The sequence below is a fragment of the Trichosporon asahii genome, assembly GCF_000293215.1.
Source record: "Trichosporon asahii var. asahii CBS 2479 unplaced genomic scaffold scaffold00070, whole genome shotgun sequence".
In the NCBI taxonomy this organism is placed as follows: Eukaryota; Fungi; Basidiomycota; class Tremellomycetes; order Trichosporonales; family Trichosporonaceae; genus Trichosporon; species Trichosporon asahii.
In genome coordinates, this window is record NW_014040855.1 from 2,038,133 (window position 1) to 2,064,909 (window position 26,777).

General features: G+C 59.4%; 12 protein-coding genes and 1 non-coding gene across 13 annotated transcripts; 10 read left to right on the plus strand and 3 right to left on the minus strand.

The window, feature by feature from the left end:
- Nucleotides 1–565: 565 nt before the first annotated feature.
- A1Q1_04648 (uncharacterized protein) lies at nucleotides 566–1,748 on the plus strand (the record flags this gene model as incomplete). Its single annotated transcript, XM_014322886.1, has 3 exons — nucleotides 566–813; nucleotides 913–1,121; nucleotides 1,180–1,748. 3 exons carry the CDS (start codon nucleotides 566–568, stop codon nucleotides 1,746–1,748), a joined length of 1,026 nt encoding a protein of 341 aa, XP_014178361.1.
- Nucleotides 1,749–1,822: 74 nt separating this feature from the next.
- A1Q1_04649 (uncharacterized protein) lies at nucleotides 1,823–2,799 on the minus strand (the record flags this gene model as incomplete). Its single annotated transcript, XM_014322887.1, has 3 exons — nucleotides 1,823–2,194; nucleotides 2,281–2,379; nucleotides 2,728–2,799. 3 exons carry the CDS (start codon nucleotides 2,797–2,799, stop codon nucleotides 1,823–1,825), a joined length of 543 nt encoding a protein of 180 aa, XP_014178362.1.
- Nucleotides 2,800–4,366: 1,567 nt separating this feature from the next.
- On the plus strand, nucleotides 4,367–5,864 carry A1Q1_04650 (uncharacterized protein; the record flags this gene model as incomplete). Its single annotated transcript, XM_014322888.1, has 5 exons — nucleotides 4,367–4,535; nucleotides 4,631–4,761; nucleotides 4,814–4,934; nucleotides 4,982–5,285; nucleotides 5,525–5,864. 5 exons carry the CDS (start codon nucleotides 4,367–4,369, stop codon nucleotides 5,862–5,864), a joined length of 1,065 nt encoding a protein of 354 aa, XP_014178363.1.
- A 1,323-nt stretch (nucleotides 5,865–7,187) lies between these two features.
- Nucleotides 7,188–9,342, plus strand: A1Q1_04651 (uncharacterized protein; the record flags this gene model as incomplete). The annotated part of the gene is made up of 7 exons (XM_014322889.1): nucleotides 7,188–7,278; nucleotides 7,680–7,878; nucleotides 7,926–8,150; nucleotides 8,202–8,554; nucleotides 8,630–8,943; nucleotides 9,077–9,124; nucleotides 9,178–9,342. 7 exons carry the CDS (start codon nucleotides 7,188–7,190, stop codon nucleotides 9,340–9,342), a joined length of 1,395 nt encoding a protein of 464 aa, XP_014178364.1.
- A 340-nt stretch (nucleotides 9,343–9,682) lies between these two features.
- On the plus strand, nucleotides 9,683–12,099 carry A1Q1_04652 (uncharacterized protein; the record flags this gene model as incomplete). Its single annotated transcript, XM_014322890.1, has 7 exons — nucleotides 9,683–9,915; nucleotides 9,968–10,234; nucleotides 10,284–10,409; nucleotides 10,558–10,600; nucleotides 10,708–11,225; nucleotides 11,350–11,772; nucleotides 11,823–12,099. The coding sequence occupies 7 exons, from the start codon at nucleotides 9,683–9,685 to the stop codon at nucleotides 12,097–12,099; spliced, it is 1,887 nt and encodes a 628-aa protein (XP_014178365.1).
- A 244-nt stretch (nucleotides 12,100–12,343) lies between these two features.
- Nucleotides 12,344–13,039, minus strand: A1Q1_04653 (uncharacterized protein; the record flags this gene model as incomplete). Its single annotated transcript, XM_014322891.1, has 1 exon — nucleotides 12,344–13,039. One exon carries the CDS (start codon nucleotides 13,037–13,039, stop codon nucleotides 12,344–12,346), a length of 696 nt encoding a protein of 231 aa, XP_014178366.1.
- A 264-nt stretch (nucleotides 13,040–13,303) lies between these two features.
- Nucleotides 13,304–14,838, plus strand: A1Q1_04654 (uncharacterized protein; the record flags this gene model as incomplete). The annotated part of the gene is made up of 3 exons (XM_014322892.1): nucleotides 13,304–13,857; nucleotides 13,934–14,152; nucleotides 14,190–14,838. The coding sequence occupies 3 exons, from the start codon at nucleotides 13,304–13,306 to the stop codon at nucleotides 14,836–14,838; spliced, it is 1,422 nt and encodes a 473-aa protein (XP_014178367.1).
- A 270-nt stretch (nucleotides 14,839–15,108) lies between these two features.
- On the plus strand, nucleotides 15,109–16,967 carry A1Q1_04655 (uncharacterized protein; the record flags this gene model as incomplete). The annotated part of the gene is made up of 6 exons (XM_014322893.1): nucleotides 15,109–15,383; nucleotides 15,453–15,730; nucleotides 15,788–15,956; nucleotides 16,005–16,201; nucleotides 16,245–16,650; nucleotides 16,766–16,967. The coding sequence occupies 6 exons, from the start codon at nucleotides 15,109–15,111 to the stop codon at nucleotides 16,965–16,967; spliced, it is 1,527 nt and encodes a 508-aa protein (XP_014178368.1).
- A 28-nt stretch (nucleotides 16,968–16,995) lies between these two features.
- Nucleotides 16,996–17,085, plus strand: A1Q1_t489. The gene has a single exon. It is a non-coding gene; the product is annotated as a tRNA-Asn (tRNA).
- A 1,406-nt stretch (nucleotides 17,086–18,491) lies between these two features.
- On the plus strand, nucleotides 18,492–20,219 carry A1Q1_04656 (efflux protein EncT; the record flags this gene model as incomplete). Its single annotated transcript, XM_014322894.1, has 2 exons — nucleotides 18,492–18,785; nucleotides 18,831–20,219. 2 exons carry the CDS (start codon nucleotides 18,492–18,494, stop codon nucleotides 20,217–20,219), a joined length of 1,683 nt encoding a protein of 560 aa, XP_014178369.1.
- Nucleotides 20,220–20,676: 457 nt separating this feature from the next.
- On the plus strand, nucleotides 20,677–22,376 carry A1Q1_04657 (uncharacterized protein; the record flags this gene model as incomplete). The annotated part of the gene is made up of 5 exons (XM_014322895.1): nucleotides 20,677–20,948; nucleotides 21,066–21,356; nucleotides 21,407–21,595; nucleotides 21,679–21,818; nucleotides 21,865–22,376. The coding sequence occupies 5 exons, from the start codon at nucleotides 20,677–20,679 to the stop codon at nucleotides 22,374–22,376; spliced, it is 1,404 nt and encodes a 467-aa protein (XP_014178370.1).
- Nucleotides 22,377–22,906: 530 nt separating this feature from the next.
- Nucleotides 22,907–24,412, plus strand: A1Q1_04658 (uncharacterized protein; the record flags this gene model as incomplete). The annotated part of the gene is made up of 6 exons (XM_014322896.1): nucleotides 22,907–23,169; nucleotides 23,224–23,514; nucleotides 23,557–23,721; nucleotides 23,776–23,948; nucleotides 24,012–24,117; nucleotides 24,163–24,412. 6 exons carry the CDS (start codon nucleotides 22,907–22,909, stop codon nucleotides 24,410–24,412), a joined length of 1,248 nt encoding a protein of 415 aa, XP_014178371.1.
- Nucleotides 24,413–24,567: 155 nt separating this feature from the next.
- Nucleotides 24,568–26,642, minus strand: A1Q1_04659 (uncharacterized protein; the record flags this gene model as incomplete). Its single annotated transcript, XM_014322897.1, has 10 exons — nucleotides 24,568–24,839; nucleotides 24,877–24,963; nucleotides 25,158–25,203; nucleotides 25,252–25,334; nucleotides 25,454–25,555; nucleotides 25,611–25,628; nucleotides 25,671–25,733; nucleotides 25,839–25,967; nucleotides 26,238–26,540; nucleotides 26,582–26,642. The coding sequence occupies 10 exons, from the start codon at nucleotides 26,640–26,642 to the stop codon at nucleotides 24,568–24,570; spliced, it is 1,164 nt and encodes a 387-aa protein (XP_014178372.1).
- Nucleotides 26,643–26,777: the final 135 nt, after the last annotated feature.

Sequence of the window (26,777 nt, forward strand, 5' to 3'; positions counted from 1 at the left end):
TCTGGTCGTCGTTATTGTTGGTGCGGGCGGTCGTTCGGGTGCGAAAACAACAAAGTCATAAACGCAGCCGCGCAGTGGACTGCACGCGTTTGGTTGAGGCGAGGCGCGTCGCGGATGCATTTTGCACGTGGCGACGTCATTTAAGGCTGGCTGGCGACGACCCTTGCCTTTCGTAGGGTGGCCAATCTCGCGGTGCTTGCCGCGGCGTCCTTAGTACCGGATGCCGAGGGGTGGGATGGTGGTGGGATTCACACATGAGGTGATGGCGAGCTCATACGAAGAGCCGGAGTTGAGAAAGGACAAGAAAGGCTCACATGCATATGGAACGCTGGGTGAATGGGTGAAACCTGGGCACCGTGACTGGGCCGCCGGGTGCATCTCGGACCCAGCCCACCGAGAACCGAGCCCCCGAGCCAAGCTGGAGCCCCTGCCGCTTGCAATTACCCGATCTCCTCCATGTCCAGTCAATCCTCAGTGATCTCATCGGTTCCTCGTCCTTCCCCCTTCCTTTCCAACCTTTCTCCACTCCTTTCCACTCTCTAACGACTACTAACGACCTGCAACGATGGCGCTCCCGCACACCGTGCCCCCGATGGGGCGTGTGCGTACACCGGGCTTCGCGCACCACTCGCTCGCCTTCTCGCCCTTCTATGACGGCAAGTTCGCCCTCGCGTCTGGCGCCAACTTCGGTCTCGTCGGTAATGGGCGAGTCGAAATCTGCTCGCTTGGAGGACCTGGTGGCGGTATCACGATAGAGCGTGGGTTCGATACGCAGGACTCGGTCTATGACGTTGCGTGGAACGAGGCGCATGAGTGAGTGTGCTGTCAGCGCAGGGCGGCAGGTGATGATCGGCGCCGAGAAGCGCAGCACCAGCTTCAACTTGGATCGTAGCTGGAGTTTGACAGCTGTAGGCAACCTGTTCTTTGCAAGCTGACTGCCAGAAACCAAGTCCTCGCGGCGTGTGGTAACGGCTCCATCCGGCTGTTCGACATTACTCTGCAAGGGCTGCCAGTGCAGGCCTGGCACGAGCACCACGCGGAGGTCGTGTGCGCCGACTGGAGCAACATCGAGAAGCGCATGTTCGCGACGGCGAGCTGGGACGGAGTGGCCAAGGTGGTGAGTACGCCGGCGAGCCACCTCGGCGACCGGACGAGACTCAGCTACAACGCTGGTTGCAGAAGCTGACCCACAGTGGCTGACAGACCGAACGATTGCGCTGGTGACCCTCCCCCGACTCCCGACACAGCTCTACGCCAGCTTGTGGTCTCCACACACGAACCAGCTCCTCACCGTCGGTCAAGACCCAACAGTACGCATTTACGACATCCGCAGTCCTCAGCAGGCGGTGCAGTCCTTCCTCGCATGTCCCATCCCGGGGGCGGACGTCCTCTCAGCAGACTGGAACAAGTACAAGCCCGGCCTGATCGCGACGGCGGGCAAGGACCGGGTTGTGCGTGTCTGGGACTTGCGGAATACGAACCAGCCCGTCGCCGAGCTGGGGCGGCATGGCGGCGGGCACTCGCTCGCGGTGCGCAAGGTGCAGTGGAGCCCGCACCATGCCGATGTGCTCGCTTCTTGCGGATACGATATGAGCACGCGGGTGTGGGACGCGCAGCAGCAGCGCGCGATCGCTACCATGGGAGACCACACCGAGTTCTGCATGGCTCTCGGATGGGCGCTGTTCGAGGAGGGCGTGCTCGCCACAGCAGGCTGGGACCAGTACGTCAACGTGTACAAGCCGCTGTGAAGGCAACATAGAGGTAGGAAGCACTAGAGAGAAGGATGCATATCTATCAACCCACAGACGACATTACGCGACACCTAGATGTTCTTCTTGTCCTCGACCTTGAGCTCGGAGGCGGAGCGGGCGGCCTCGTCGATCGCCTTCTGCTCGAGCGCCTCCATGTTGCCGGCGTACTCTTGGCCGATCTGCATGCCGAGCACGCCGATGAGGAGAATGCCGACGAGCGCGTTGCCGGCGGCGAGAACGCGGACAGCCTCGATCTTGTCGTCCTCCGTGATCGGCTCCGTGAGGGGAGGGGGCTGAGGGAGGAGGGTCCAGGTCGACTTGGCGTCGGGCAGGAAGGTGCGGAGGCTCTGGATGTGGACGGAGAGGTAGAGCACGACGACGGCGAGCTGGAGCGCGATCGCGGAGCCGTCGAAGAACTTGGCAGACTCGTTCCACTTGTGCAGCTTGAAGAGGAGGGTCAGGAGCGGCAGGGCGAGGACGGCGTGGAAGAGCGCCTGGTCGTCAGTTTGCAGCTGGATGGGTAACTCACCTTGACGGCACCCGGGGCCTCGTACCACATCTCGTAGAAGGCGTAGGCATTGTCAATAGCCTCACGCGTCACAGGGATGTAGAGGAGAGGGATGTCGACCTGATGTCAGTTGTCTGCCACCTGTGGCAATGATTGGTCAGGGAAAGGGTGAGCCAACCGGGTGCGCCGGGCTGATAACGATCCGGGATACGAGGAGCCGGCGCGCTCACACCGCTCGACTGCAGACGATGCGCTGGACTCCTCAATTTCGGGCCCGCATTGATGGTTGACAGCGCGGAGACGTGGATGCGCGATGACACGCGTCCCGCGTCACGATGAAAACAAGATTTGTTTTCGTGATCGACTCGGATCCAGTCATCCGCCATCCAGCATCCACGTTTTCGCGAAGCTCCCTTGGAGTGAGACACAGCGCCCATCGGTGCGCCCTGTCCCCAATGTCCTACTCACGACCTGGCACATGAAGACCATTCCAAGGAGGAAGGCGGTCGAGCCGATGACGATGTTGGAAGCAAAGCCCATTATTGCTGGTAGCTGGCCGGCTTATCGGGAAGGGTGACAGATCACAAAATTAAGAACGTCGGCGGGTCGGGGCGACGGGCTGTAACCGTAGAGTTTGCTGGAGAACGAGAGGCGAGTGGAACGGATCAAGAAATGGAGAAAGAGAACGAAATCCCCAGTGATGGGTAAAGTTTGGAGAAAGAGAGAGGCAGCAGGTATCACGCTGGACGAGCTGGCAAGATTACAGCGGCCAAGCCGATCTCACCTGCCCAGCAACAGTGGGCCCATTTGCTTCCGCGATCCGATCTGAATATCTGATCTGCCGCGGCGCGTCCTCGTCCTTGCCGCTGACACCAGCGCGCAGTAACGCTCACGCGTCTGGGCCAGCTGGGCCACTGCCGCTCACGCGCCCATGCACCAGAAGCGGCAACTCACGCTTGCGTCGGCCTAACCTCCTCTCGGAAATCCGACGAGTACAGTGCAGCAACGTGCATCGCAGCGACGTCGAGTACCACATGACCCTCTACCTTACATGCATCGCAAGGCCAGCATCGAGCCCCGCCGTAGTCACGAGATGGGCGGAATGTGGCTTCGGCGAGAGGGGCCGGATGCGCTCGGGACATGGCGGCTTTGGCTGCGCTAAGCGGTCCCCTCCACGAAGAGATGAACGCCAGGTGGGGTGTCGTCCACGACCGGCCTTGGGCAGTCCATGAGAAATAGGAGGGACAGAACAAGGAGGGCCGTGCGCAGAGTTGGAGTTTTCTCCTTGCAGCTGCGTGCATGCTTTGCAGAGGAGGAATGAGGAGAAGCCAGAGTGCCCTCAGTGAGCTTCTGGGTGATCGACGGAGAAAGAGCAGCTCCCCTCAGCTTCCGATGCTCGTCGCACAGAAGGAACATCTCGCGCCAAACCTTCGGGACCTCCAACGCTGCCAGAGCATCAGGCTCACCAGACACTGAACGCGATGCAAGCTGCCCAACAAGCCTAGCATACCAACGTGGGGGACAGGGATGACCGGGACACCGTGCCTAGAATCGACCACCGATCCGGAACCCAGACAAGAAAGTCCACATCGATCACTATTCACCAGTAGTCAACACCGCATCAAGGACTGCTGGGGCTCGGCGGCCTCGGCGGCCTCGGCGCTGCCTGATGTACGGCATCGAGGCAAGCTGCGACATGCTTAAAGCGGTCTGAAATGCCTGACAGCCAGTTCTGGAATCGGGTAGCCAAGCCTCGAAATAGAAGCCTGAATGCATCAGTAGGAGCGGCACGAGCGGGAGGGAGCGCCACCCCCGCTTCACCCCCGTCGGACCCGTGTATAGAGCCATTGCAAGGGTCCGAACGACGGTCAGTGCGTCTTCGGCGGTGAGCTGCGCGGGCTGGCCCAGCAGGCCAAGCATTGTTGCATGCTAGCGTCTCTCGCATCTCTTGGAGTTGCTTGGTCCTATGCATTTCTATCACACACCGATACTACTCTTGATACTTACTCTTTGACTCTCGCTTGACGTTGATCACGACTTCTACTTTACGACCTCGGACGACGACACTCCCTTGAACCCGACACTCATTTGAAACAGCTCGTCAACGATGCTCCAAGCCCTCTACGCCCTGGCCGCGCTCACTGCTGCCGTCCTCCCGGCCGCTGCCGAGACGCTCTGCAACGCTACCAATCTCTGCCCCAAGGCGTACCCGTGCTGCTCTGAGTACGGATACTGCCAGAAGGGCGCCTTCTGTCTCGGAGGATGCAACCCGCTCAGTACGTCTTTGCAGGAAGGAAGACGGGAAGCCATCAAATGAACCGCGGCCAACACCGACACCCACCTACTAGCGCCCTCTGCTGACACCCGTCAGACTCCTTCCGCCTGGAGAGCTGCATGCCCGCTCCCGTCTGCGAGAGCCACACGAACAACTTTGCGACCGACCTCAGCCTCGTGCTCCTGAACCACACGCAGTACGACGGTAACGCGACCAAGTGGGACTGGGTCGGTGAGTCTGCCATACCAAGCATAGCAGTGCTAACTGTGAGTCGACAAGGGCGAGATCGTCCCCAACCCCGAGGGCGACGGTGTCCGCCTCACGCTCACCAAGGACGCGGGCGGCACCCGTATCTCATCCACCCGTTATGTGCATTACGGAAAGATGGAGTTTGTCATGAGTGAGTGCTGCGCTCCCTTCTGTTACCTCCAGCCTTTGCGCTGACAGCAGAATCCTCCAAGTGGGGCGGCATCATCACCTCTGCGATCACAATGTCGGACGTGAAGGACGAGATTGACTGGGAGTGGGTCGGCGCCGCCAACGACGAGGTGCAGAGCAACTACTTCTTCCTCGGCATTGCGGACTATGTCAACACGAAGGGCAAGACGCACAAGGTCGAGGGCGGCAAGGCGTCCGAGGAGTGGCACACGTACACGCTCGACTGGCAGGAGGAGGAGCTCAACTGGCTCATTGACGGCAAGGTTGTGCGCACTCTGAAGAAGAGCGAGACGGTCACTGCCGACGGACAGTTGTGAGTACCTTTGCGTGGAGATGAGGGGTGGAGTAAATCTTCAGGTGTTGGTGAAGCGCAAAAGCTAGGAGATCGTTGGCGAAACCTTGTCTAGCTGGAACGGGCATGTGTCGCCGTCAATCATCTGGTGCCTGTCGAGCGAGGAATGGACCCGAACTCGTTCAGCTAGCTCGGCTGTGACCTCACTCCCCCCTCTCACCTCCGTCACAGCTCCGAGACGGCAGCGCTAACACTCTCAGCCAGTACCCTACCACTCCCTCCCGCGTGCAGCTAGCGATCTGGGCCTCCGGTATCGAGGGCACCGCTGAGGGCACTGTTCAGTGGGGTGGTGGCATGGTCGACTGGGAGGCCGAGGACTACACCTCGAACGGCTACTACTGGGCCGAGCTGAAGACGATTACGCTCGAGTGCGCCGACGAGGGTCTCAACACGACGCACGGCTATGTCTACACTGGCATCGACTCGGCCAACATCCCTGTGAGTGTGGCTCCAAAATCTTTCAACCCTCGTAGCTTCGCGGCAGATCTCTGCCAAGCAAACAAGCAACGTGCACCGTTCCTTCGGACCTTTGTGGAGTGAGAGCAGCGGGCGGCTCGGGTGCCGCCGCTGCTTAAAGTGAAGACCCAGAATGCTCCGTAATGAAGGAACGGTGTAGGAACCGCTTCCGTTTCTGTTCAGCCGCGGACACAGGTGGTGTGACATCAGTGCTGACGGCAGGTTGTCTCCGTTTCGAACAACCGCTCGACCGTCCTCGGCGCGGCGACCACGACAGGCGCGTCGATGAGCATGCTCGGCGTGGCTGTCGCTGTTGGTCTGCTCCCGCTCGCCCTCGCTGTGCTCTAACCCACACTCGTCGACATCGCGACGACGTTACGACATGCAGCGTCAGGCTCAGCTCGCAGTTCGCAAACAGCTGTTTCATGCGCACCCGGCTATTAAGGGCCTGCCGCTGCCGTACGGTCTTTGATGATAACCGATCCTCTCTCTCTTCACTTTCACGACTGTGCTATTCAAAGCTTCGAGCCTCGTAGCTTTCGAGACGGGGCACTCGTAGCTTTGTCTTGTTGCCTAGACCTAGAAATTCTCGCTCCCACATACTTGATGACCTGTGACACTCCTCCACTTTCCTGATTTCTTGTTATTCCGTTTGCTCTGGTTCCCCGCCACTGCCGCCTCAGCCGCCGCCTGCAGCGCCTCCCGACCCCCGTGTCACCCGAATGGCCTTCTTGCACCTTGTAATTTATGCATTCACTTTGTTATGATCGGGACGAGTCGCACGCCTTGCCGCACATTTGGCTGTGTAGCTGTGTCACCGCACGCCGCACCGCGAGATACAGGTGCGACGTAGACACTCGGTGCGTGCCAAGCAACTCACCGCATACCTGAGAGTGACCCAAGGGTGAATTAGGGAGGGAGGGAATAGGCGCTCAGGTCGAAGGATATCGCGTGCCTCGATTGAGGGCGTGCCTGGGCCATCTGTCCTAAATGGCGCGCCTGGCCGCCTGGAACGGTGCCCCTCGTTCCTTCCGTACCTCGACCATCGCCAGACCAGACCTCGCCTCGACTCGCCCGACATAGCGTGGGAAGCAGAATGAAGGAACCGGTCTCTTACGTTCGAACCGGCTGCTTCAGCAGTTGCGCGGCTGCTCGCACGCTCGTGCGGCCTGCGGCTCTCTGCGCATCGCCCGTCCGCCCATCGCCTGCACTAGGAGCGACCAGGGCTAGGGAGTGCGGCAGTGGCGACGCATCGCACCCGATCCAGCAGACCTAGCACACTATTTGTTCCAGCCGCGAACCGCTTGATAACTCGACATTCACACCCACACACACACCCCTACTGCACTCGTCACTCGTCACTCCCAACTACTCTCCTGCTCGCTGAGCATCTCGAGCACAAGCAGCATGGTCGCTCTGTACCTTGCGCTGACGGCTTGCGGCGCCGTTATCGCCACAGCGTCCGCCGCCAGCCTGCTCTGGATCGTGCTCTGTCTCGGTGAGTAACTCGACGAGGAAGGAAGCTTCATGGCCTGCTTTACCAGTCTGCGCTCCTCGTCTACAAGCTGGAAGTCGTTCGTTCAGCTAACATACAGTCCCCGTCATCAATGTTGTCGCCATCCCAAGCTTGATAGGCAGCCTGCTTCGTGAGTCAAGCGCCAGCCAGCGAAGCTGGATGCCTTGCTCTGCGAACCCATACTGACATCGTGCTTCTGCAACTGCGCCCCCGCATGACAATCTCCGAACGCACTTTTCGTCCTTGCACTATTGCGTTCGCTCGCTGCTCGCTGTTTGTTCATGCGTCACGCTTCCTCTGTCCCGTTTATGTTCTGGAATCGCTGCATGCTCAAAACGCAATTCGAACCCACCATCCCCCCACGCACTTATCCGGACAAACAGTCCTCGCACACGCCCTCCCCTTTGCGGCTTATCTCCTGCTCGCCCAGACCGATGCGCCCAAGCACTCGGGCAGCATATTTCTGCCCCTTTCCCCTGGTGAGTTAGGGATTTCTCTGGGAATCAGTGTTACGGCAAACTCGGGCTGCACTCAGGCTGCTCGGGCTGCACCCGGCCCGCACGACCCGGTCTGCGGACCCTCGTGAGCCGCGTACCTGTCACCTGAGCACGCACCTGAGCTATCTTGAGTCTGTGGCTGCAGCAGACCAAATTGCACGCGCCGTGGGTAGAACTGAAAGTGAAACTGACCAAGACAGCGAGACACCTCGGACTCCTCGTTGCGGTGGTCAACTATGTCTGGTTCGTCGCTACCACAGTGCCGCGCTTCGTGCTCGCGTCCGTGCAGACTGCGATTGCACTCTGGCGCGCGTCGTCCAAGACATACCCGCCTGCCGCCGTGCTCGAGAACATACGGTAAGTGCTGAGAAGGCTTGGAATCTGCGACCGCCGAAGCTGACACACTAGGCGCAACATCTCGTACCACCACAAGCCGAGGTGCAAGCTCGATGTCTTCCTTGCCCATTCGCGCCCGGCACCCAGCCCGCGGCCACAGAGCAGCCCGCCCATCTCGCGCGTTTCGTCTGTCACAACGCTCCCCGATGTCGACGTCGGCAGCCAAGTCGACGGCGAGTTCCCGCCCGGAACGTGGGGTGACCTCGCCCCCGGTTCTCCGATCAACGGCGACCCGAACCTGAGCCCGGTCGTCATGCTCGTGTACGATGTTGGAACCATGGGTCCGATCAAGCCACAGAAGTGGATGTTCTGGCTGCTCGGGAACAAGCTCGCCCAGCAGGGCTACGGTAAGCTTGACGAAGCACGTCGGTAGCTGACTTCAGTCTGCGTCATTCCCGACATCACGACGTACCCCGACGGCACGGTGGAGGACATGGTAGGCGACGTGCGGCACGCTCTCTCGTGGGTGCGCAAGGAGATTGCGAACTACGGCGGTGATCCGGGCAACATCCACCTAATGGGCCACGGTCTCGGTGCGCACCTGGCGCTGTACACGATCTCGCAAGCAGCGGTTGTGCACTCGCGCGACAGACTCGAGATCCTGAACGCGGCGAGCCAGTGGAGCCACTTCGCGGGACAGCAGCGCGAGATCCCGAACGGGTTGAAGAGCTTGCGCGTGTACGCTCCCGAGGCAGACCTCCCGCCCATCCGTGGTGTCATCATGCTCTCACCGATCGCCGACATCATCAAGCAGGTCCGTCACGAGAGCAAGTGCTGGGTCGAGCATGTGTCTCCGCTGAGGCGTGCGCTCGGCTCGTCCCAGACACGCTGTATGAAGCACTCGCTCGGGCACATTCTCTTCGCGGCGCGGCACATCGTGGAGGCAGACTGTCTCCCGGAGAAGGCTCTCATCATCCATGGGTAAGCTTCATAAAGTAGGTCGTCAGCTGACCCCAGTGTTAATGACACGATTGTACCGGTGTGGCAGGGCATCTGGCTCGCGGACCTGCTGAACGGGCTCGACATGGGCGTCACCATCAAGCAGTACAAGCTCGCTCATTTCGACGTCGTGACCAGCATGATGACGGGATTCCGCGGCAAGAGCACCGACTGGCTCCTGCATGATAGTGAGCTAGTCGATCCTTCACGTTGAGCTAACCAGCAGCGCGGACCTTCATCGACAGCAAATAGACTCTCGTTTCGATACGTTCTCGTATAGTAGTAAAAGCCCATGGAGGCATAGTTGTACGTTCATACGCATGTGACATCCTGTGATATTACACTGAGAGTGAGGTGAGCGAAACCGAGCAGGCCAAGAGAAAAGGGCGCACTAGGCGTAGTCACTTGTCGCACTTTGAGACGGGCACAGGATCAGTGGGCACTCACAGCACATGGCAACGGGGGTGCACACGGTTGACTCACCCTCCTTTCGACTCGCACCTCGCTTTCTCATCTGCTCCATCCTTCTCCCAACATCAAGGAGAGCAGACAAAATGGCCTTTCCCGGCTTCTTCGACACCATCTACCGCATCAAGGACAAGTCGGTGTACAGCCCCGGCACGGCGGGCGGGGACATTGCGCTCCCCGACCGTCTCGGCGTCAAGAAACCCCAGTGGGAGCAGAAGGACAAGAGTCTGAACGGCAAGATCTGGGGCCTCTTCCCCGTCGAGAAGGGGTGGGAGGAGCTCGACGAAATCTCGTCAAAGGGATACAAGGAAGTCGAGTCGTAAGTTGGGCATCCACCAGCTAACAATTCTTCCAGCGACAGCTAACCCCAGTCTCCTCGGCAAGGGCGTCGGCCCTTATCCCAGTGACAAACTGACCAAGGCGATCCCCATCCACGAACGTGCGCGCGAAGCCGCAAAGCTCAGCACGCTGTACTGGGTCTTCTTCGAGCTCGCTACGCGCGGCGTCTACCGCCCCAAAGAGGCGGGTAAGGTCATGCCCCGCTACCTCCTGCAGGGGCGGAAGGCGAAGGGCGAAATCGAGCCGCTCGGCGTTAAGGTCAAGCGTATCGAGGGGATCAAAGAGAAGGCGAACAAGCTGTGAGTCTGCTGCCCATTCTGTGTCACCGTCAGCTGACGCTCGCTCCAGGTCCAAGAAGAAACCCCTCGACGCGCTGCTGCAGTACGCCACCGCGCTCGTCGAGATGTACCCCTGGACGGCGACCGCTCTGCTCTGGAACGCCGAGGACGCGTTTGGGCTCGGCGTCGCGCAGCTGTGAGCTTACGTGAAGTCGACGCAGCTGACGACCAGCGAGGAAGCCCTCTGGTCCAACGCCGCCGCCATGTGCATTCGGATCGGCAACGGCAGCCCCGTGTGGCGCTGGGGCGTGCTCGGCGCTTACTGCGCTGATGCGGTGCTCCAGGCGCGCTACACGAGCCACAAGCTGCTCAGCAAGTGTTACTATCGTGAGTCGTCCTCAGCGTTCCACTCTATTACCGGGTTCAATCCTTTTTTGCCGCTGTGTTTACTGTTCCCTGCTGTCCGAAGACTATCTCTAGCAGACGTCATACAGCCAGGCCCTGTTGGCTCACCCCTCTCCTCTGCTCCCCGGCCCCCGCTCACACCAGGCTACATGGACGCCTATGTCATGTTCCAAGTCCCGCAGGGCTGGAAGCGCCCCCGTGCCGAAGACCTGCCCTCTCCCTGCGACGCGCTCGTCGTGATGTCGATCCTGGCCGGCCTGAGCGGGGACATCACCGAGACATTCGTGCTGTCCACGCGCATGGCGGCCGCGAAGATCGACACGCCCGAGGCGCACAAGCACGCCCAGGCCGTCCTCAAGGCAGTGCCCACCGGCGCGGCAGAGCACTGGGCCCACTGGGGATGTCAGCAGGGGCACACGACCTGCTTCGCCGCCGGTAGCACGTACATTGCCGAGATGGAGGGGCGCGAACTCATCCTGCCTGACTCGAGCCAGAGCTTCGTCAAGGATGCTGATACCAAGCTGTTCGAGGCTATGAAGGGCAGGATTAAGAAGGGAGAGTTTAACGGGGTCAAGGTTAAGGGGAAGGAGAAGGCGGCGGAGCAGGAGTGAGCTGTGCAAATAGTCAAGATCTCGATGGAAAAGGCAAAGTCGCTGTAGATAGCTCATGCCAATTCATGCTGTGAAGTCTTCACAAATTCCTCACACAGTCAGAGCTGATGCCAGAAGAAGACGGAAGAGGTACATTGCACGATGGGAGACAATGTTTGGCGCGAATCGGATAGAGTGGCGATCACGACGTGATCGGCGAGCTGCGGCCAAACCGCGCGCGGTCAACAGTCCAGTCAACTTCACTTCCCTTCATCTCCACTCTCAACATCACTCTCCTTCGCACCACTCCTCCATCATGGTTCTCAGCAACAAAGAGCGCAAGGCGATGGGCCAGATCCAAGAAGACTGGCGCTGCGCCCCTCAGCCTCTCCTCACCCCCTTCACCGCCGGCAGTGAGCATGTCTTCCCCGTTGCCACTTTCACCGACGCGCACTACAAGCAGGAAGACATCAGCTTGAACAAGGTTCTCTGGGACTTGTGGCCTGTCTCCCCGCCTGACGGGTATGTGCGCGTACTCCGTCAGGCCGAGGCGAAGCGCAACCAGTGAGCTGCGGCGAGTTGCGCATAGCTGACAGCAGACTCCTCCCGCCCAGCACCATCCAGGACCCGACCAAGGAAGGCGGCTTCAACGCCAGCAAGCTCAAGGCTGCTCTGCCCTTCGCTGAACGCGCCCGCATTGCATCCAACCTCCGCGTGATTGACGAGCTGCACGTGCGCCTGAATGCCGTCGGTTGGCTCCAGTACGACACACTCGCCGACGGTCTCTCGCCAATGCACCTCCTCTACTACCGCAAGGAGATGCATGATGTGGCTCCGCTCGCTGCTGCCGTTGAGGCGGCGCAGAGGATCCAAAAGGAAGGTGATATGTGAGCTGACTTCAGCTGTTCAAGCTAACACCAGCCTCCTCGCCAAGGCTAATAAGGCTCTTGGAGAGAAGAAGGGTGGCGCCGGCACCTTTTCGCCCGAGATCAACAAGCTCGCCGGCGCCGCGGCGGGCAAGTTCTGCGGCGCCCTGTTTGCCCTGTGGCCCTGGACGGCGAGCGGCCTCGTCATGTCTGGCGGCCTTGCATTCGGCTCCGGCATCGCGCAGGTGTAAGCTCGAATACCAAGATGATCAGCTGACACCAGCGAGAGCGAGCTCTGGTTCAGCATCGGCGAGTGCTGCATCCTCCTGTCCAACCACGAGAAGCGCCCCAGCCGCACGGTGCGTAACGGCATGGCGTTCGAGGACACGGACGGGGCGTACTTCCTCCTCATGGCGCGTCTGGCCAACCGCGTCCCCATCCACACGCCCTACGTGCCCTATGGCATCCTCCACCGCGCCCTCATCAGTGAGTACCGCAGGCACCGCCATCCATGCTCTTTTATTCTTCGTTGGGAGCTGACACCAGCCGCCTCCGTCTTCGGGCGCATGTTCGAAAGCATGTCCGAGGTCTGGGCGAGCGAAAGCGACTCGGGCACCTCGCTGACTCTGCGCTGCTCCACCGGCGCGGGCGTCTCGCCCAACGCCTGGGCGCACGCATCCTGCACCACCCACCACAAGGGCTGCGTCGGCGTCGGCTTCAGCATGCTCGAGAAGGCCGCGGCCTTCCTCAAGCTCGCCAAGGCGGGCATGAACCGCAGTGCTCGTGAAAAGCAGCTGCTGGATGAGAGCCGCTGGGAGCTCCTTTCCGACGGCAATGACGAGAAACAGGAGACGAAGGAGCTGTGCCACTATGACAAGATGGGCAAGAAGAAGCCTGGCCCTGACCTTGATTACGGCGTCGGCGGATGCGTGCAGGCCGTGTGAGCTGTGTGGTGGATATAGCATTGAGACTGTAGAGTAGACGACATGTTACGCTGTGCATTGTGCAGACTGAAAGCTGGTTTGAGGAGTACAGGTGGGTGAGGTGAGCGTCGTCATGGGCGGAGGCACGCAGGAGTGGCGATCGACTGCGGCACGCGAGGGGCGCTCGATCGCTGGACGTGATCAGCGAGCCGGGAAGCTTCTCACGTCGCACACAACGTCGCACACAATGCGCCTAATCAGCTCCTCTCACTTTGTGCTTTTTTCATCACCCCCTCGCCACCCATCATGCCGCCTAGCGACAGCGAGGCCAGGGCCAACGAGAAAGTGGCCAAAGACTGGCACACCGCACCTCATCCCCTCACAACCCCCTTCACGGCGGGCAGCGACCAGGCCTTCACCGCGGCAGCGTTTGGGCCAGCCCATTATGCGCAGGAAGACACCTCTCTGAACGAAACACTCTGGAGTCTGTGGCCCATCTCGTCCCCCGAGGAGCTCGAAGATGTGCTCAAGGACGCCGAAGAGAAGCGCGACGAGTTAGTTCTGATTCTTGTCGGAGCTGATACCAGACGCCTTCCCGCCGTCTCCAAAAACGGAAGCTTCGACAAGGATAAGCTGAGGGCGGGTCTGCCTCAAGCAGAGCGCGTCAGGATGGCGACAATGGTGCGGCTCATTGGGTCGCTGCACGCGGCCTTGAACACCGTTGGTCGGCTCGAGTACGGCACGCTTGTCGACGGTCAGTCGCCCTACATACTCTTGAAGACGCGCCAGACTCTGCTCGACGTTCCGCCCCTTGACAGGGCCATCGAATCTGCCAGGCGTTTCAAAAAGGAGGGCGACGTGTGAGTGCTGAGGAATGCGCCAAGCTTACACCAGCCTCAACGCCAAAGCGGGGAGAATTCAGAACGGTGGCCCCAGGAGTTTGGAGCATATGATGGCCAAAGCGACCATGCTCCAGTATGGGGACCTCGAAACCGTGATGCAAATGGCTGCCCAGCACTTTAGCGCTGAGGTCAATGAGCTCGCCGGTGCCGCCGTCGGGAAGTACTGCTCGGCGCTCCTCGCCCTTTGGCCCTGGACCGCGAGCGGCCTCATCATGTCTCCTGAAGTTGCCTTCTCATCTGGAATCGCTGAGCTGTGAGCTTTTCAAGCCATGCCCTCTGGCTAACAACAGTGAAAACGAGCTTTGGTGGGATATCGGCCTTACATGTTACCGCCAATTCCGCATCGGTCCCGACTGCAAAGCTGGCGACGACACTTTCAACGCCACCTTCGTGTTTGCCATGTATGGGCGTCTCGCAAACCTCATTCCCGTGCACACGCGCTACGTGCCCTACAAGACTCTCCACCGCGCCCTTGGCTGTGAGCACCTGCCACGCAGATTAGCTGGCAATGGAGAACTGACGCCAGGTGCCTCGCTCAACGGCCTGGTTTTCAGCCAGTTCAAGTCTGATCAGTGGCTGAGCGAGCTGCAAGATGGCGACAGGCTCAACGATCTCTGTATCCCCGGTGCCGCCAACGCTCCCGACGCGTGGGCCCACGGTAGTTGCGATACAAAGCACAAAGGATGTCTCGGCATTGGTTTCAGTCTGCACGAAAAGCTGGGTGCCGGGGACAGGGTGACCAAGTTGAACGAAGAGCGTGAAGCGAACTCTGACCTGCTGGCTGAGGAGAGCAGCTCTTACTACGAGAGTCTGAAGGCAAAGTCGGAGGTGAAAGGGAGATGGAGTTATGACAAGGAAGGGAAGAAGACGTATGGACCCAAGACCGCCGACAAGCGCAAAGCCTTCTATCTCCCCGATGGTAGCGTCGAGTTTCTGTGAGCCCGCAGAGCATTGTAGATAGGTAGAGGTTGTGCATCTTCGGAATCTGTCATTCAGAGCTGCATGCCCATCCACGAGCGATGTAGTCGCAACAGAGGATGAGGTGGCAAACCCTATCCAACACCCAAGGCACGTCGATCAGTGGCGATCGACTGCGGCACGGGATCACGCGACGCCCGGTCCACTCACCTGCTCACCTCTGTGCACGCATCTCAGGCAGCTTAACTCGGCATCACTCCATTCTTCATCTCCCAAACTTCACTCCACCACATGCCGACTCCTCAACCTCCCCGCACCAGACGGCAACAGGAGCGCGAAGCAGAGTCCCTCGCGCATCTCCGTAAGGACTTCCGATACGCTCCACAGCGCTTGTACTCTCCGTTCACCGCCGGATGTTCGCACACCTTCCCTATCGCTGATTTTACCGAGGCGCACTACAACCAAGACGACACCAGCCTAAACAAGACGCTCTGGAGTCTGTGGCCTGTCGCTCCGCCTGACGGGTACAAGAAGGTGCTCGCCCATCAGGAGGCGAAGCGAGACGAGTAAGTTTGGTACTGGGGCACTCTGATCAGTCCAAGCTACCACGCCCTTAAAGCCTTAGCTGACCTAAGACTCACGTTTGACGGAGAGAAGGATCCTAGTGAACCGGGCTGGTTCGACCAGACGCGCCTCCCGGCTGTTCTGCCCCACGCCGAACGCTTCCGCATCGCTTCGATGGTGCGCCTCATCCAGGAGCTGCACGTGCGTCTCAACGGGGCAGGTTGGCTTCAGTTCGACACACTCGCGGACGGTGTTTCCCCCATGAGCCTGCTGCAAACTCGCCAGATGATGCTCGACGTCGCTCCGTTGAGCAAGGCGGTCGACACTGCGAAGAAGATCAAGAAGGAAGGTGACATGTAAGTAGACCATGTGCTCTTCGCTGACCACGACAGCCTGGTGGCGAAAGCCCATGACCTTCTCAAGGTGGATCACGACTACGAGAACGAGGACGTCCTCGCCCTCTTCGGTGCTGGTATTGGCAAACAGTGCAGTGCGCTGTTTGCTCTCTGGCCGTGGACAGCCAGCGGCTTGCTCATGACCCCCGACGTCGCCTTCGGTACCGGTATCGCCCAGCTGTGAGCTTACGGTGCGCGATCAGCGGGACGAGCTGACTTCAGGGAGAGTCAACTGTGGCTTGACATCTCGTACGCGTGCTTCTTCCTCAAAGGCCACGCAAAGCGCGAGAGCGGGAGGCTTCCAAATGGCACGCCCTACGAGGACACGGAGGGATACTACTTTGTCATCCTCGGGCGTCTTGCCAACTTCATTCCAATCCACACCCGTTACGTCCCATTCGGCGTTCTGCAGCAGGCTATTCATCGTGTGTATTCAGGCAGATCTGGACCTTTGATAACTGACAACAGACATCTCCGTGTTTCCGCTCATGATTTCGACGCTCCAAGAGCTCTGGGTCCCCGAGTTGATGGAGGCTCTCATTCTGAGCGTTCGCTGCTCAACTGGAGCTGGCCTGACTCCTAACGCATGGGCTCATGCCGATTGCGATGCTAGCCACAGAGGCTGTATGGGAATTGGCTACAGCCAGGAAACCAGGTTGGAGTCTGTCGCCAGCATCGTCAAGTTGAGGGATGAGCGCGTGACGCGTAAGGAGCAGCTCCTGGAGGAGTGCCGCTTGGCAGAGGCTAAGGACAGTGATGGAGAAAGCGAGGGAGACGAGAGCAAGGGAGAGAGTGAATGGACCTATGACAAGAAGGGGCGGAAGAAGTTTGGGCCCAAGGAGGAGTACAGCATCCGCGGTTGCGTCAACTTCGTGTAAGCTCTCTTCGTAACATTCATTGTGCAGTAGACCATGTTGTAAACCATGTATTCTGTGTATAACAATCGGAACCCACTCAAGAGCTGAGCTGACTCACGACTCTCGCCTCAGCAGCAACGGTGAGCGCCTCCGCGCATCGCCCAGGGCATCGGCATTCCGCCATGGCTTCGGCATCACTGCCGGCCAGCTTGCTTCAACCTTTACATTGTCACTCACACCAACCGGCTTCGTCGTCTTTGACACTCCATCTTCTGGGTCAACCCTTCAACCCGAGACATCCCCGCAATCCGGAGTTCGAACTGTCCCCTCTTGACCTCTGCTCACGGGCTATAATCGTCCAATGCCCTATGGCTCAGTTGGCTAGCGCGTGGAGCTGTTACGTTCAGTAACATTTAACTCCGAGGTCCACGGTTCGAGCCCGTGTGGGGCAGTTCTTTTGCTTCCCAGGCTATCTACAGTCCGAAGCGTTGCGGCATCGTCGAGCGGCGATGATTTGTCGGGAGAGAGAAGGTTGGAGGGCGGAGAGGGGCGGGATCAGGGTCGGGTGCGAGCTGCAGGGCTCGGGGTATGTGGTTGCCGAGAGGCCCGGGGAACACTCTCCGCTGCGGATTCCGGGGCGGACTCTCTGTTCTGTCGAGGATGGGGTGGAGCTGTAGAGGTACGAAGTTCCCGGAGGCGAGGGCTGGAACGTCGTAACCAACGGTGGTGTTGTTTGGAAGCACCAGATAAGCTCGGCAAGTTCCGGTGGAGGCCGATCTTCGGCGTTCTGATATGGACACGTGACCTGGCCTCTTCCTCCTCCCACCTCTCCGCAGTCTGCGCCGAGCTCCGCCGATGATCGTCGACACTTCTAGATCTACCAGCAGCACGTCAAGCCCGTCGGCAGTGATGCAAGGTGATGCAGAGTTGATCGGACTTGATCAGTCAGCAGAATTGGGTTTCGTCAGCCAAACAAAACACGTGCTCCGGATCCGTTACTGCGCCACCAGCGCCGCTGACTGAGCCTCTGCTGTTGAGCCCGGCGGCACTGTGCGGACCCGTCGGTCGAGTCGAGGCCGTCGGTCACGATTCTCACCATCCTCCACACTCTCCACCTCCTCGCTCTCCACGCCTTCCACGCCATTCACGGCTCTCACGCCCTCCACCGCCGTTCCCTTCAGTGCTGTCATCGTCAGTGCATGTCTCGGCAGCAAAACATGGCTCACTGCTCGCCCCAGACCTGAGCTCCACTTTGGGCAAAAGCTGCACCGCAAACGCATGTTGCCTGGAGCTACCAGATCCAAACATGGACACTTGCGCTGCGCATTTAGGAGATTTGTGCTCGGCCTCGGTCCCAGAAATCTATGCACTTCCTCGTGAGACTCCCACACACTTTGCGGCCCAACTGCTGCCTTCCACAGCAGGGCCGAGACATGACGCCAGCTTACGCCAGCTTACTCCACCCACTGATCTGCCCAGCGTCAGCTACTGAAAATAGGCAACTGCGCTACTGCGAATAGCGCGCTGCAACTATGCTCCGCGTTCCAGAATCCAGGGTGTCACCTATGCCTGGGGCGATCGGGTCCGGAATGTTGGATCGAGTTGATGGGTAAGCACGTCGGCTGTCGGTCCCTCGGTCGGAGTCGAACGCCGAGACTCTGGGCAACACCCAACATGCCTCTGTGAGGACGCACTGTGCGGATCGTCGCGGGGGATGGCCAGCGGGCTTGCTGGACGTGCTTGCATACCACGGACACTGTCGTGTCCGTCTCGCTCGCCCTCGACGTCTTTGGCACGTACAAAAGCAGGCAGCAGCGAGCTATTCCTCCCCACTCACCCCCACCTCGCTCCCTCCAGCATGTCTTCGAACGACCACACCCCAGCGGCACTCTCGCCTCCTGAGTCCGCCACCGTCCGCGGCTCGATCACCTCGATCGAGAAGGAAGCTATCATGTCAACCTCGCCCACGGTCGCTGACCTGCCGGCACTCGATGGTGACAAGAAGAGCATCTCCGAGTCTCAAACTACCCACACGCCCGGCGAAGAGCAGAACGGCAATCTGGAAAAGGACCTCGAAGGCGCCCAGCCCCCGAAGAGCAACGTGCTCTCGGAGATGGGCCCCGCACGCAAGAATGTCCTCCTCTTCGGATTCGTGAGTACACGCCTTCGCCTCTCTCCTGGGCCCCGCTGACTGTAGTGTCTTGCCATGTTCATTGATGCGGCGGGTGTTAGTGCCACTTTCTTGATGACGGAGCCGATTGCGGTCGACCTCGGTGTCAGGTATGCGGACTACGCCTGGGTTCTTGGAACGTACTCCCTCGCCTTTGCTGCCACTCTCCTCTTCGCTGGTCGGCTCGCGGACCTCTACCCGCCAAACCAGATCTACTCCGTCGGCTTCCTCGGTATGGGCATCTTCTACCTGGTCATCTCGTTCATGAACAACCAGTACGCGTTCTTCGTTCTGCGTGCCATCTCGGCGCTGCTCGCGGTCCTTACTATCCCGAGCGCCATCAACATGATCATCCAGATGTACCCCGACCCTCTGGAGCAGGCTAAGAAGATTGCGCTATTCTCTCTCTCGGCCGCCCTTGCCAACACGATTGCCCTCCTTCTCGCCGGCGTGTTCCTCCTTGCCAGCTGGCGGTGGTACTTCCGCTTCATCGCCATCCTCGTCATCCCCTTCTCCGTCTTCGCCTGGTTCCTCATGCCCCACGCTCCCGCCGTGGCTGAAGACCTTGCCATCACCGAGAAGTGGAAGCGCATGGACCTCATCGGTGTCTTCCAGCTGCTCATGATCCTCGTCCTCTTCATCTTGGCCATGACACAGGCCGTCGTCGATGGATGGGGTAGCGCGATTTTCATCGCTCCCTTCGTCATCTCGCTCGTCATGCTCCCCATCTTCCTGTTCTGGGAGCAGCGCCTTCCCCGCGGCTACTCGCTTCTGCCGCACGACCTCTGGCACTTCCCCAACATCTTCCCGCTCATGCTGCTTGCCACCTGCTGCTTCCTCTGGTTCGCCACATTCCAGCTCCGCGTCGCCACCTGGTTCCAGGAGGCGCTTCATGACAGCGCGATCCTGTCCGCTGTCAAGCTTCTCCCAATGGGCATCACTGCGCTCATTGTCGGCGGCGTCACGCAGGCTATCCCAGCCCTCTTCCTCCGCCCGCGCTACATCATCCCCGTCTCTGCTGCGCTGGCATTCACCGGCTCCATGCTTCTTGCTTTCTCCAACGGCGGTCACGGCAAGGACTACTGGCGCTTCATCTTCCCCGGCGAGATCATCGGCACCGCCGGCGGCATGATCATCTTCATCTCGGCCAACACACTCATCATTCAAGCCTTCCCGCTCGAGTTTGCTGGAGTCGGCGGCTCTTTCGCCAACGTCGTGTTCCAGATCGGAGGCGTCGTCGGTATCGCTATCCAGACTGGTCTGCTCGACACGGGCGACGGACCCCTCGACTGGACCGGAAGCAAGAACGGCTTCCTCTTCACTTCGGCCTACACCCTGTTCTGCGGCATCGTCTTCGGACTCTGGTATCGCCAGGAGAAGATGCCGGTTCGTGAAGGTCCGGTCGTCGCCGCTTGAGCGTTTAAGCACTCTCGTGCAATGTAGCAAGATCACATAGAATTAACAAGACTCATATAATCCCGTATCTGCTAAGAGAATGTACCAAATAGACCCATACAGCGCTTGCCTTGCATGACCGTGTCGCTCGGGGACTGTCAGGGTCCAAGTGGCACCGATGCGATAGAAATTCAGCAAAATTGCTTGCCCACGGAAGTGCAGCAGCTCGGAAGGGTTGCCCCTCGACCCTCGGGAGACTGGCGTGCATGGATGGATTCTTCCAATATTCCAATCCCGCACAACCTTGGGGCCACAACCACTCGTTGCAAGCCTATGCACACTCACGAGGCGCCCGTCGATGATCCGCCCCTCTGGTGTGACAACCTCCACCGGGGCTGTATGCAGCTCGCCTCCACCTCCTTTGGCCTTCACATCATTGTCAACCTCCTTCTTCTCCTCCCTCACCCCAACCTCAAACATGCCCACCCAAGAACCCGAAGACAAGCCCCTCACGCCATCTCAGCAGAAAGCGATCGAGAAGCTGAGGAAGCGCTGGGACTACCAGTCGCTGGACTCCATCTCGGAAGCCTTCACGGCTGGGTGCAGTCTTGGAATCAAGGTCGCCGAGTTCGACTCAGCTCACTATGAGCAGGAAGACATCAGCTTGAACAAGACGCTCTGGGACTTGTGGCCCACGGATCCTAACAAACTGGATGGATACATCAAGCAGCACCAGGAGAAGGCTGACCGGTGAGTATCCTTTGCTTAGCCGCACAGGCCGCCGTCTCCGGCCTTAGAGCTATTACGCCCTTCTCCCTGCATGGGGACACGCTGAAGCTAAACGCCAAGGTGCAAGCTAACCTGCAGCCTCTTCAAGTCCCGTCGTGAGACATGGGCTGACGATGTGGAGCCCACCTTCGACCTCGAGCAGCTCAGGGTCGCGATGCCTTCCGCTGAACGCGCACGCATTGGTTCCAACCTCCGCCTCATGCACGAGCTGCACGTGCGTCTGCATACAACCGGTCTGCTGCCATTCAACGTGCTCTCAGAGGGCGTCAGCCCCCTCACTCTCCTCATGACGCGCAAGTCGATGTTCGATGTGCCCTCACTCTCCGCCGCGGTGGAGGCGGGGAAAAGGTTGAAGGCGCAGGCCGATGCGTGAGCACTACTACTGAGCTAGTTGGCTTGCTATTCGAAGCTGATGTCAGAATCAATGATGCAATCCCCTCCCGCGAAGATGGCGAGGAGAGAACTCCTGCTCAGAGCGAAGCGAAGCACACAGCCTCCATCGAGGCTCTCGGGACATACTGCTCCGCGCTCATGGGTCTGTGGCCCTGGACCGCGAGCGGTCTCATCATGACGCCCGAGGTCGCGTTCGATTCCGGTCTTGCACAGCTGTGAGCTATGACAACACACAGACAGCTGACTTAAGCGAGGCACAACTCTGGAAGGACATCTCGAACACAGTCATTGCGCTCAGTGACTACTCCGGCTCCGAATCCAGGCCCCGCAGCAAGAATGTCGAGGGACACTACTTCCGTGTGCTGGCCAGGGCGTGCAACCTCGTGCCTCTGCTTACCCGTTACTGTCCGCTTGACACTTATTGGGAATGCCACCGTGGTGTGTATGACATTCAGCTCTGGCCAGTCCTTGCTGTAGCTGACAGCAGATATGATGATGCTCGCGCTGTTCATGCCCAAGGAACTCAACTACTCGTACGAAGTCACGGCTGGGCTCGAGGTCGGCCTGCTCAGCATGATGTACGGCGGGAACGACAGCTGGGCGCACGCCAGGTGCGACGAGCGTCATCTGACCTGCACCTTTGAAGGGGCCATCAAGGCCGGCATGCGCACACGCAGCCTCTCTGAGTCGATTCCCGAGAAGCAGGGCGCCAAAATTGAGCCTATCTCCGACTCGGACGATGCGGCCTCCGGCTCGGGATCGGACAGCAAGAGCGACGACAACAAGGTCGACAAGACGAAGGGAAAGAAGAAGAGCAAGAAGGAGAACAACGGAGACGACGAGAAGGATAAGGGGAACGAGGAGGAGGAGATCAAGTACTACAACAAACGTGGCAAGGTCGTTGGGTCTGGTCCCCGCCAGCCTATGCGTTTTACGGGCGTCGTGCAGCCTCCACACCAGACCAGCAAGCCCTCCACTGCGTTTCCCTGTGATTAAACGGTAATTGAGCTATAGTGTATCATGCATACGTTGTACATAGCACCACTTCCTCAAGAGCGTGAGTGCAAGCGACCGTTGCGCGATTCGTTCTCGTAAGCGCTGCATTCGGATCGTGCGCTGGGATACGCTGGGTGAAGTGGCACCAGATAATGGGAAATTCGGCGATATTCCCCCGTCATTTCATGGGCCGAAGTCCGGAGGAAGCAAACTGAGTCCTGATGATAGAAGGCTCGTTGAGGCTAGGGTCTTAGAGAGGAAGGCATCTGGTCAGATCATGCAGCCAGTTTGCAAGCCTATGCATGAAGTGTGCAAGGCGCCCTTCGTTGATCGACACACAGCCCGTAGTCAACCTCCACCAGTGACAAGGGGCAACTAGGACGCCGAAACCTCCACCTCAGCCATTCCCATCAGTGGGGCGCTGCGCGCTGAGACGCTGCGGCAGACGCATCCAGTCCGCCTTGACTCAATCCCTTTCTTCTCATCATCATCCTCACCTGCCTCCTCTCGCCCCAACCGCTCTAACCAAGATGCCTCCTACCGACCCTGAGCAGCCTCTCACTGCTGCCGAGAAGGCAGCCTTCGCAAAGCTGGCACAGCGCTGGGACTACCAGCCACTCGATGCCGTCTCCACCGCCTTCACCGCCGGGAGCAGTATCTCCTTCACTGTCGCTGATTTCACCCCTGCGCACTTCGAACAGGAAGACTTGTCGCTGAACAAGAAGCTCTGGAGTCTGTGGCAAACCAGTAAGCTGAACGAGTACATCAAGAAGAACCAGAATGAAGCCGACCGGTGAGCCGCACGTTGAGATATGCTTAACGAGCCTGCACGAGAAGCTGACTGAAGTCACTTCAAGCCGCTGAGCGAGTACTGGCCCGAGCAGGAAGAGCCCGCGTTCGACCTGGACAAGCTCAGGACAGCCCTCCCGTTTGCCGAGCGTGCACGCCTCGCATCGAACCTCCGCCTCATCAACGAGCTGCACATGTGGGCACACAAGACAGGTCTCCTCCCCGCTACCACCCTGAACCACGGAATCAACCCTGTTGCGCTGCTCGAGAATCGGAAGATCATGTTTGATGTTGTGCCTCTCTCTAAGGCCATTGAGTCTGGGAAGAAGCTCAAGGCCAAGGCAGACGCGTGAGTTCCCGAGCTTTCACCCAGGTCATGAACTGACATCAGGATCTTCGACACCATTCCTCATGGGACTGATGAGAAGACCGCCGCCCAGAAGCGCGCGGGTCACAAGGCCACCATCGAGGCGCTGGGCGGATACTGCTCTGCTCTGTTGGGACTGTGGCCATGGTCTGCCAGTGGACTCATCATGTCTCCTGAGGTTGCCTTTGGGTCTGGCATCGCACAGCTGTGAGCTAGTGGACGCCTTGAATTAGCTGACCACAGGGAGGCCGTACTGTGGCGCAAGCTGGCTACGGTCGCGATCGCACTTCACGATTACTCTGGCCGCAACAAGGAGGGAGACGGGATGTACTTCGCAGTCCTTGCCAGGTTGTGCAACCTCGTCCCTTTGCTGACGCGGTACGCGCCCCTGGGTGAATTCTGGCAGGCGTACGGCGGTGAGCATCTAACTTATCACACTTCCGACAGCTGCCTTTTGGTGGTCATGAGCTGACCTTCAGGCATGATGATGCACGCCATGACCGTCCCGCCCCTCGGCTACGGTTACGAGATGGCAGTGGGCATGGATGGCATGTGCTTCATGACGATCTACGACGGGGGTGACAGGTGGGCACACGGTGAATGCGACTCAAAGCATATGATGTGTCGCAGCGGGAATGTTGACCGCTCCCACATGAAGCGCTCCCCCGAGGAGTTTGAGAACATGAGGTCCGCACAGCAAGCGAAGGCTACTGCCGAGTGGGAAGCGGAGGACAGCAAGGGCGAGAGGCAGCAGAGGAAGTACTACAACCGCCGCGGTAAGGTAATCGGCACCGGGCCCGACGTCCCTATGCGCCTCACGGGTCATATCGCGTCCGCGCACCAGATCAGCAAGCCCTCAGCCAAGTACCCCTGTGACTAGAACGACGAGCATCGACCGCCGCAACGCATCCCCCCAGTTACACCAAGTAGTTGAGCCATACCGAACTATGCACATGCTGTCCATACCCACTCATACTGCAGCCGCCTTACTTTGGGATACGCTAGTCCATACATTGCATTCTACTTGATACAGCTTTACTCGAGCATCTCCGCGAGATGCAGCGACAGCTCACACGTGACCTCGGCGAGGATCAGCTCCTGCGCCGCCGCCGACCTCTCGAGCTGACATTCCATCAGTCCAGCCCCGTCCTCAGAGCCCAACTCCACGCCGAACTTGAGCACGGCGTAGATAACCGCCGCCTCGGCGAGAACGAAGAGAACGAGGACGATCCAGCCGCCGTCGCAGAAGTCATGCCCGTAGCCGATAGTCGCGGACCACGTGAACTTGGCCACAGCACTCAACCAGCCTGCTAGTCAGCTCACAGCAGGACTTGCAGAACCCACCCTGATCCTGTGCAGTCTGTCCATCTTGACCTGGAGATGGGAGGTCGGAACGTGACTGAGGGCGTAAGGCGGGAGGAGAGTCGTCTGCTGTCAGTCAGGCAGAAGACCAAGGAACTGACGAGGAGTCGAAGGGATCTCGTCGCATATGCTTAGAATGTCCGACCGCCAGCGCGCTGCTTGTCAGCTGACGCTTCCTCTTTACTGCCAGCTTACCGTCCGCACTCGAGAGGGGCGAGTGAGTCACTGGAGTCAGCTATTCCTCCTATGCTACGGCAGCGTACCGTCTTCAAGGCGAGTCGATGTCGCTGAGGTAAGCTGAGCCTTGCTCTAAGTAGCGTACCTGCGGTCAGCTTGGGCTATGTCATGTGAGCTCACCTTCATCTGCTGTTGACCATACCGCCGAAGCGGCAATAACCCTCCTGGTCGGGGAACGGGGACGGCGCTCGTTCGACGGCTCACTTTGATCCGCCTGGTCCAGCTTGTACGCGGAAGTGGTCCGCGAGGCGGACACTTCTGCGTTTTGCTGGGGCGAGGGCACTGGTGTCAGCTTGAAAGAGGTAGGACATTAGTAGCTCACGAGATACTTCAGCGTCGTCTTGGGAGTCGTACAGATCAAAAACTGGAGTGAGCTCGCTGAAGAACTGAGGGCAGCTTACTGCGCTTCCTCCCCACGGGCTGACTAGGCAGGATTGTAACGCCTGGAGGTCAGCTAAACATGCATGCATGGCCAGCACCTTTCTTGCCCTTCGTGACTGATTATGTCAGCTTCCAGTTCGAGCCCCACAGCTGCTCACCACTGCTGGAGCCGGAGGGTGTCTTGAGGACCGCCTGCACCACGACGTCTGCGATGAGCTCAACTGCGCCGCAGAGGTCTTACTGCGAATACGTTGTTCCTTGTTCGTGTTGACCACGTCGCTCGCCGTCGCGCCTGTTGTCAGCTTTGAGCTTCCTCCCCAGCTTACCGTCTTTACCCGAAGCCGTCGAGATTGCTGGCGTGGCACCCGCCGAGGCAATTGGGGCTGGAATCAGCTCGTTCCACCATTGTCTGAGCCCACCACCAGCGAGTGCCTCCTGATCGTCTGACGTGAGCTCTGAGAAACGGATACAGCTTACTGATCTCTGGTGTCGATGCTGCGGTCCCAATATCGCCGACCACAACCGCGTCGTGGTCGACTGAGGTCAGCTGTCTCTCGGTGCAATAAAGCTCGTACCGTCTCCGCCCGCGGCTGGGGTCAGCTCGGATCTCCGTGGCTCAGCTCACAGTTGGCACCTCCATCCTTCGGGACTGGGTTCAGCTTATCAACTCCGTCGACGCAGCATACCATCTGCTGTCAGCTTGGGTTTCTGGCCCCTCAGCTTACCGCTGTCACCTTGACCAACGCGAGGGCAATGAGGAGGGGCGATGGTGGCGACGATGACTGGGGCGTCAGCTGAAGCGAGAGGCCGGGCAGCTTCACCTTCTTCCCTTCCATCCGAGTTGCCTTGCACGGCGCCGTTGATCTCGCCTTCATTGTAGACCCCGACATCGACTGGAATGAGCTGAAAGTCGCGCAATGGAAGCACGTACCTTTCGAAACCTCGCGGGGTGCGATCCGAGAGTCGTCTGGCGTAAGCTTGAAGGTTCGCCAGGAGAAGCTCACGGTCCCCAACGCCCTCAGCAACGACTGAAGGTCAGCTTGCGTCTTCATCCTCTGCTAGCTCGTACCGTCACGCCCGCCATCAATCTTGGAGTCCGCAGTCGAGCCTGGGGTGAGCTTGAGCGCCATGTGCTGCTAGCTCTCACCTTCGTCGGGCGCGAAGCGGGTGTCTGGGGATCAGCTTTCTGCTCTGCGTGTCGAAGCTCTCACAGTTGATGTCTGCGGGGACTGAGATCAGCTTTCAGGCCATTCGTCCTGGCGTAC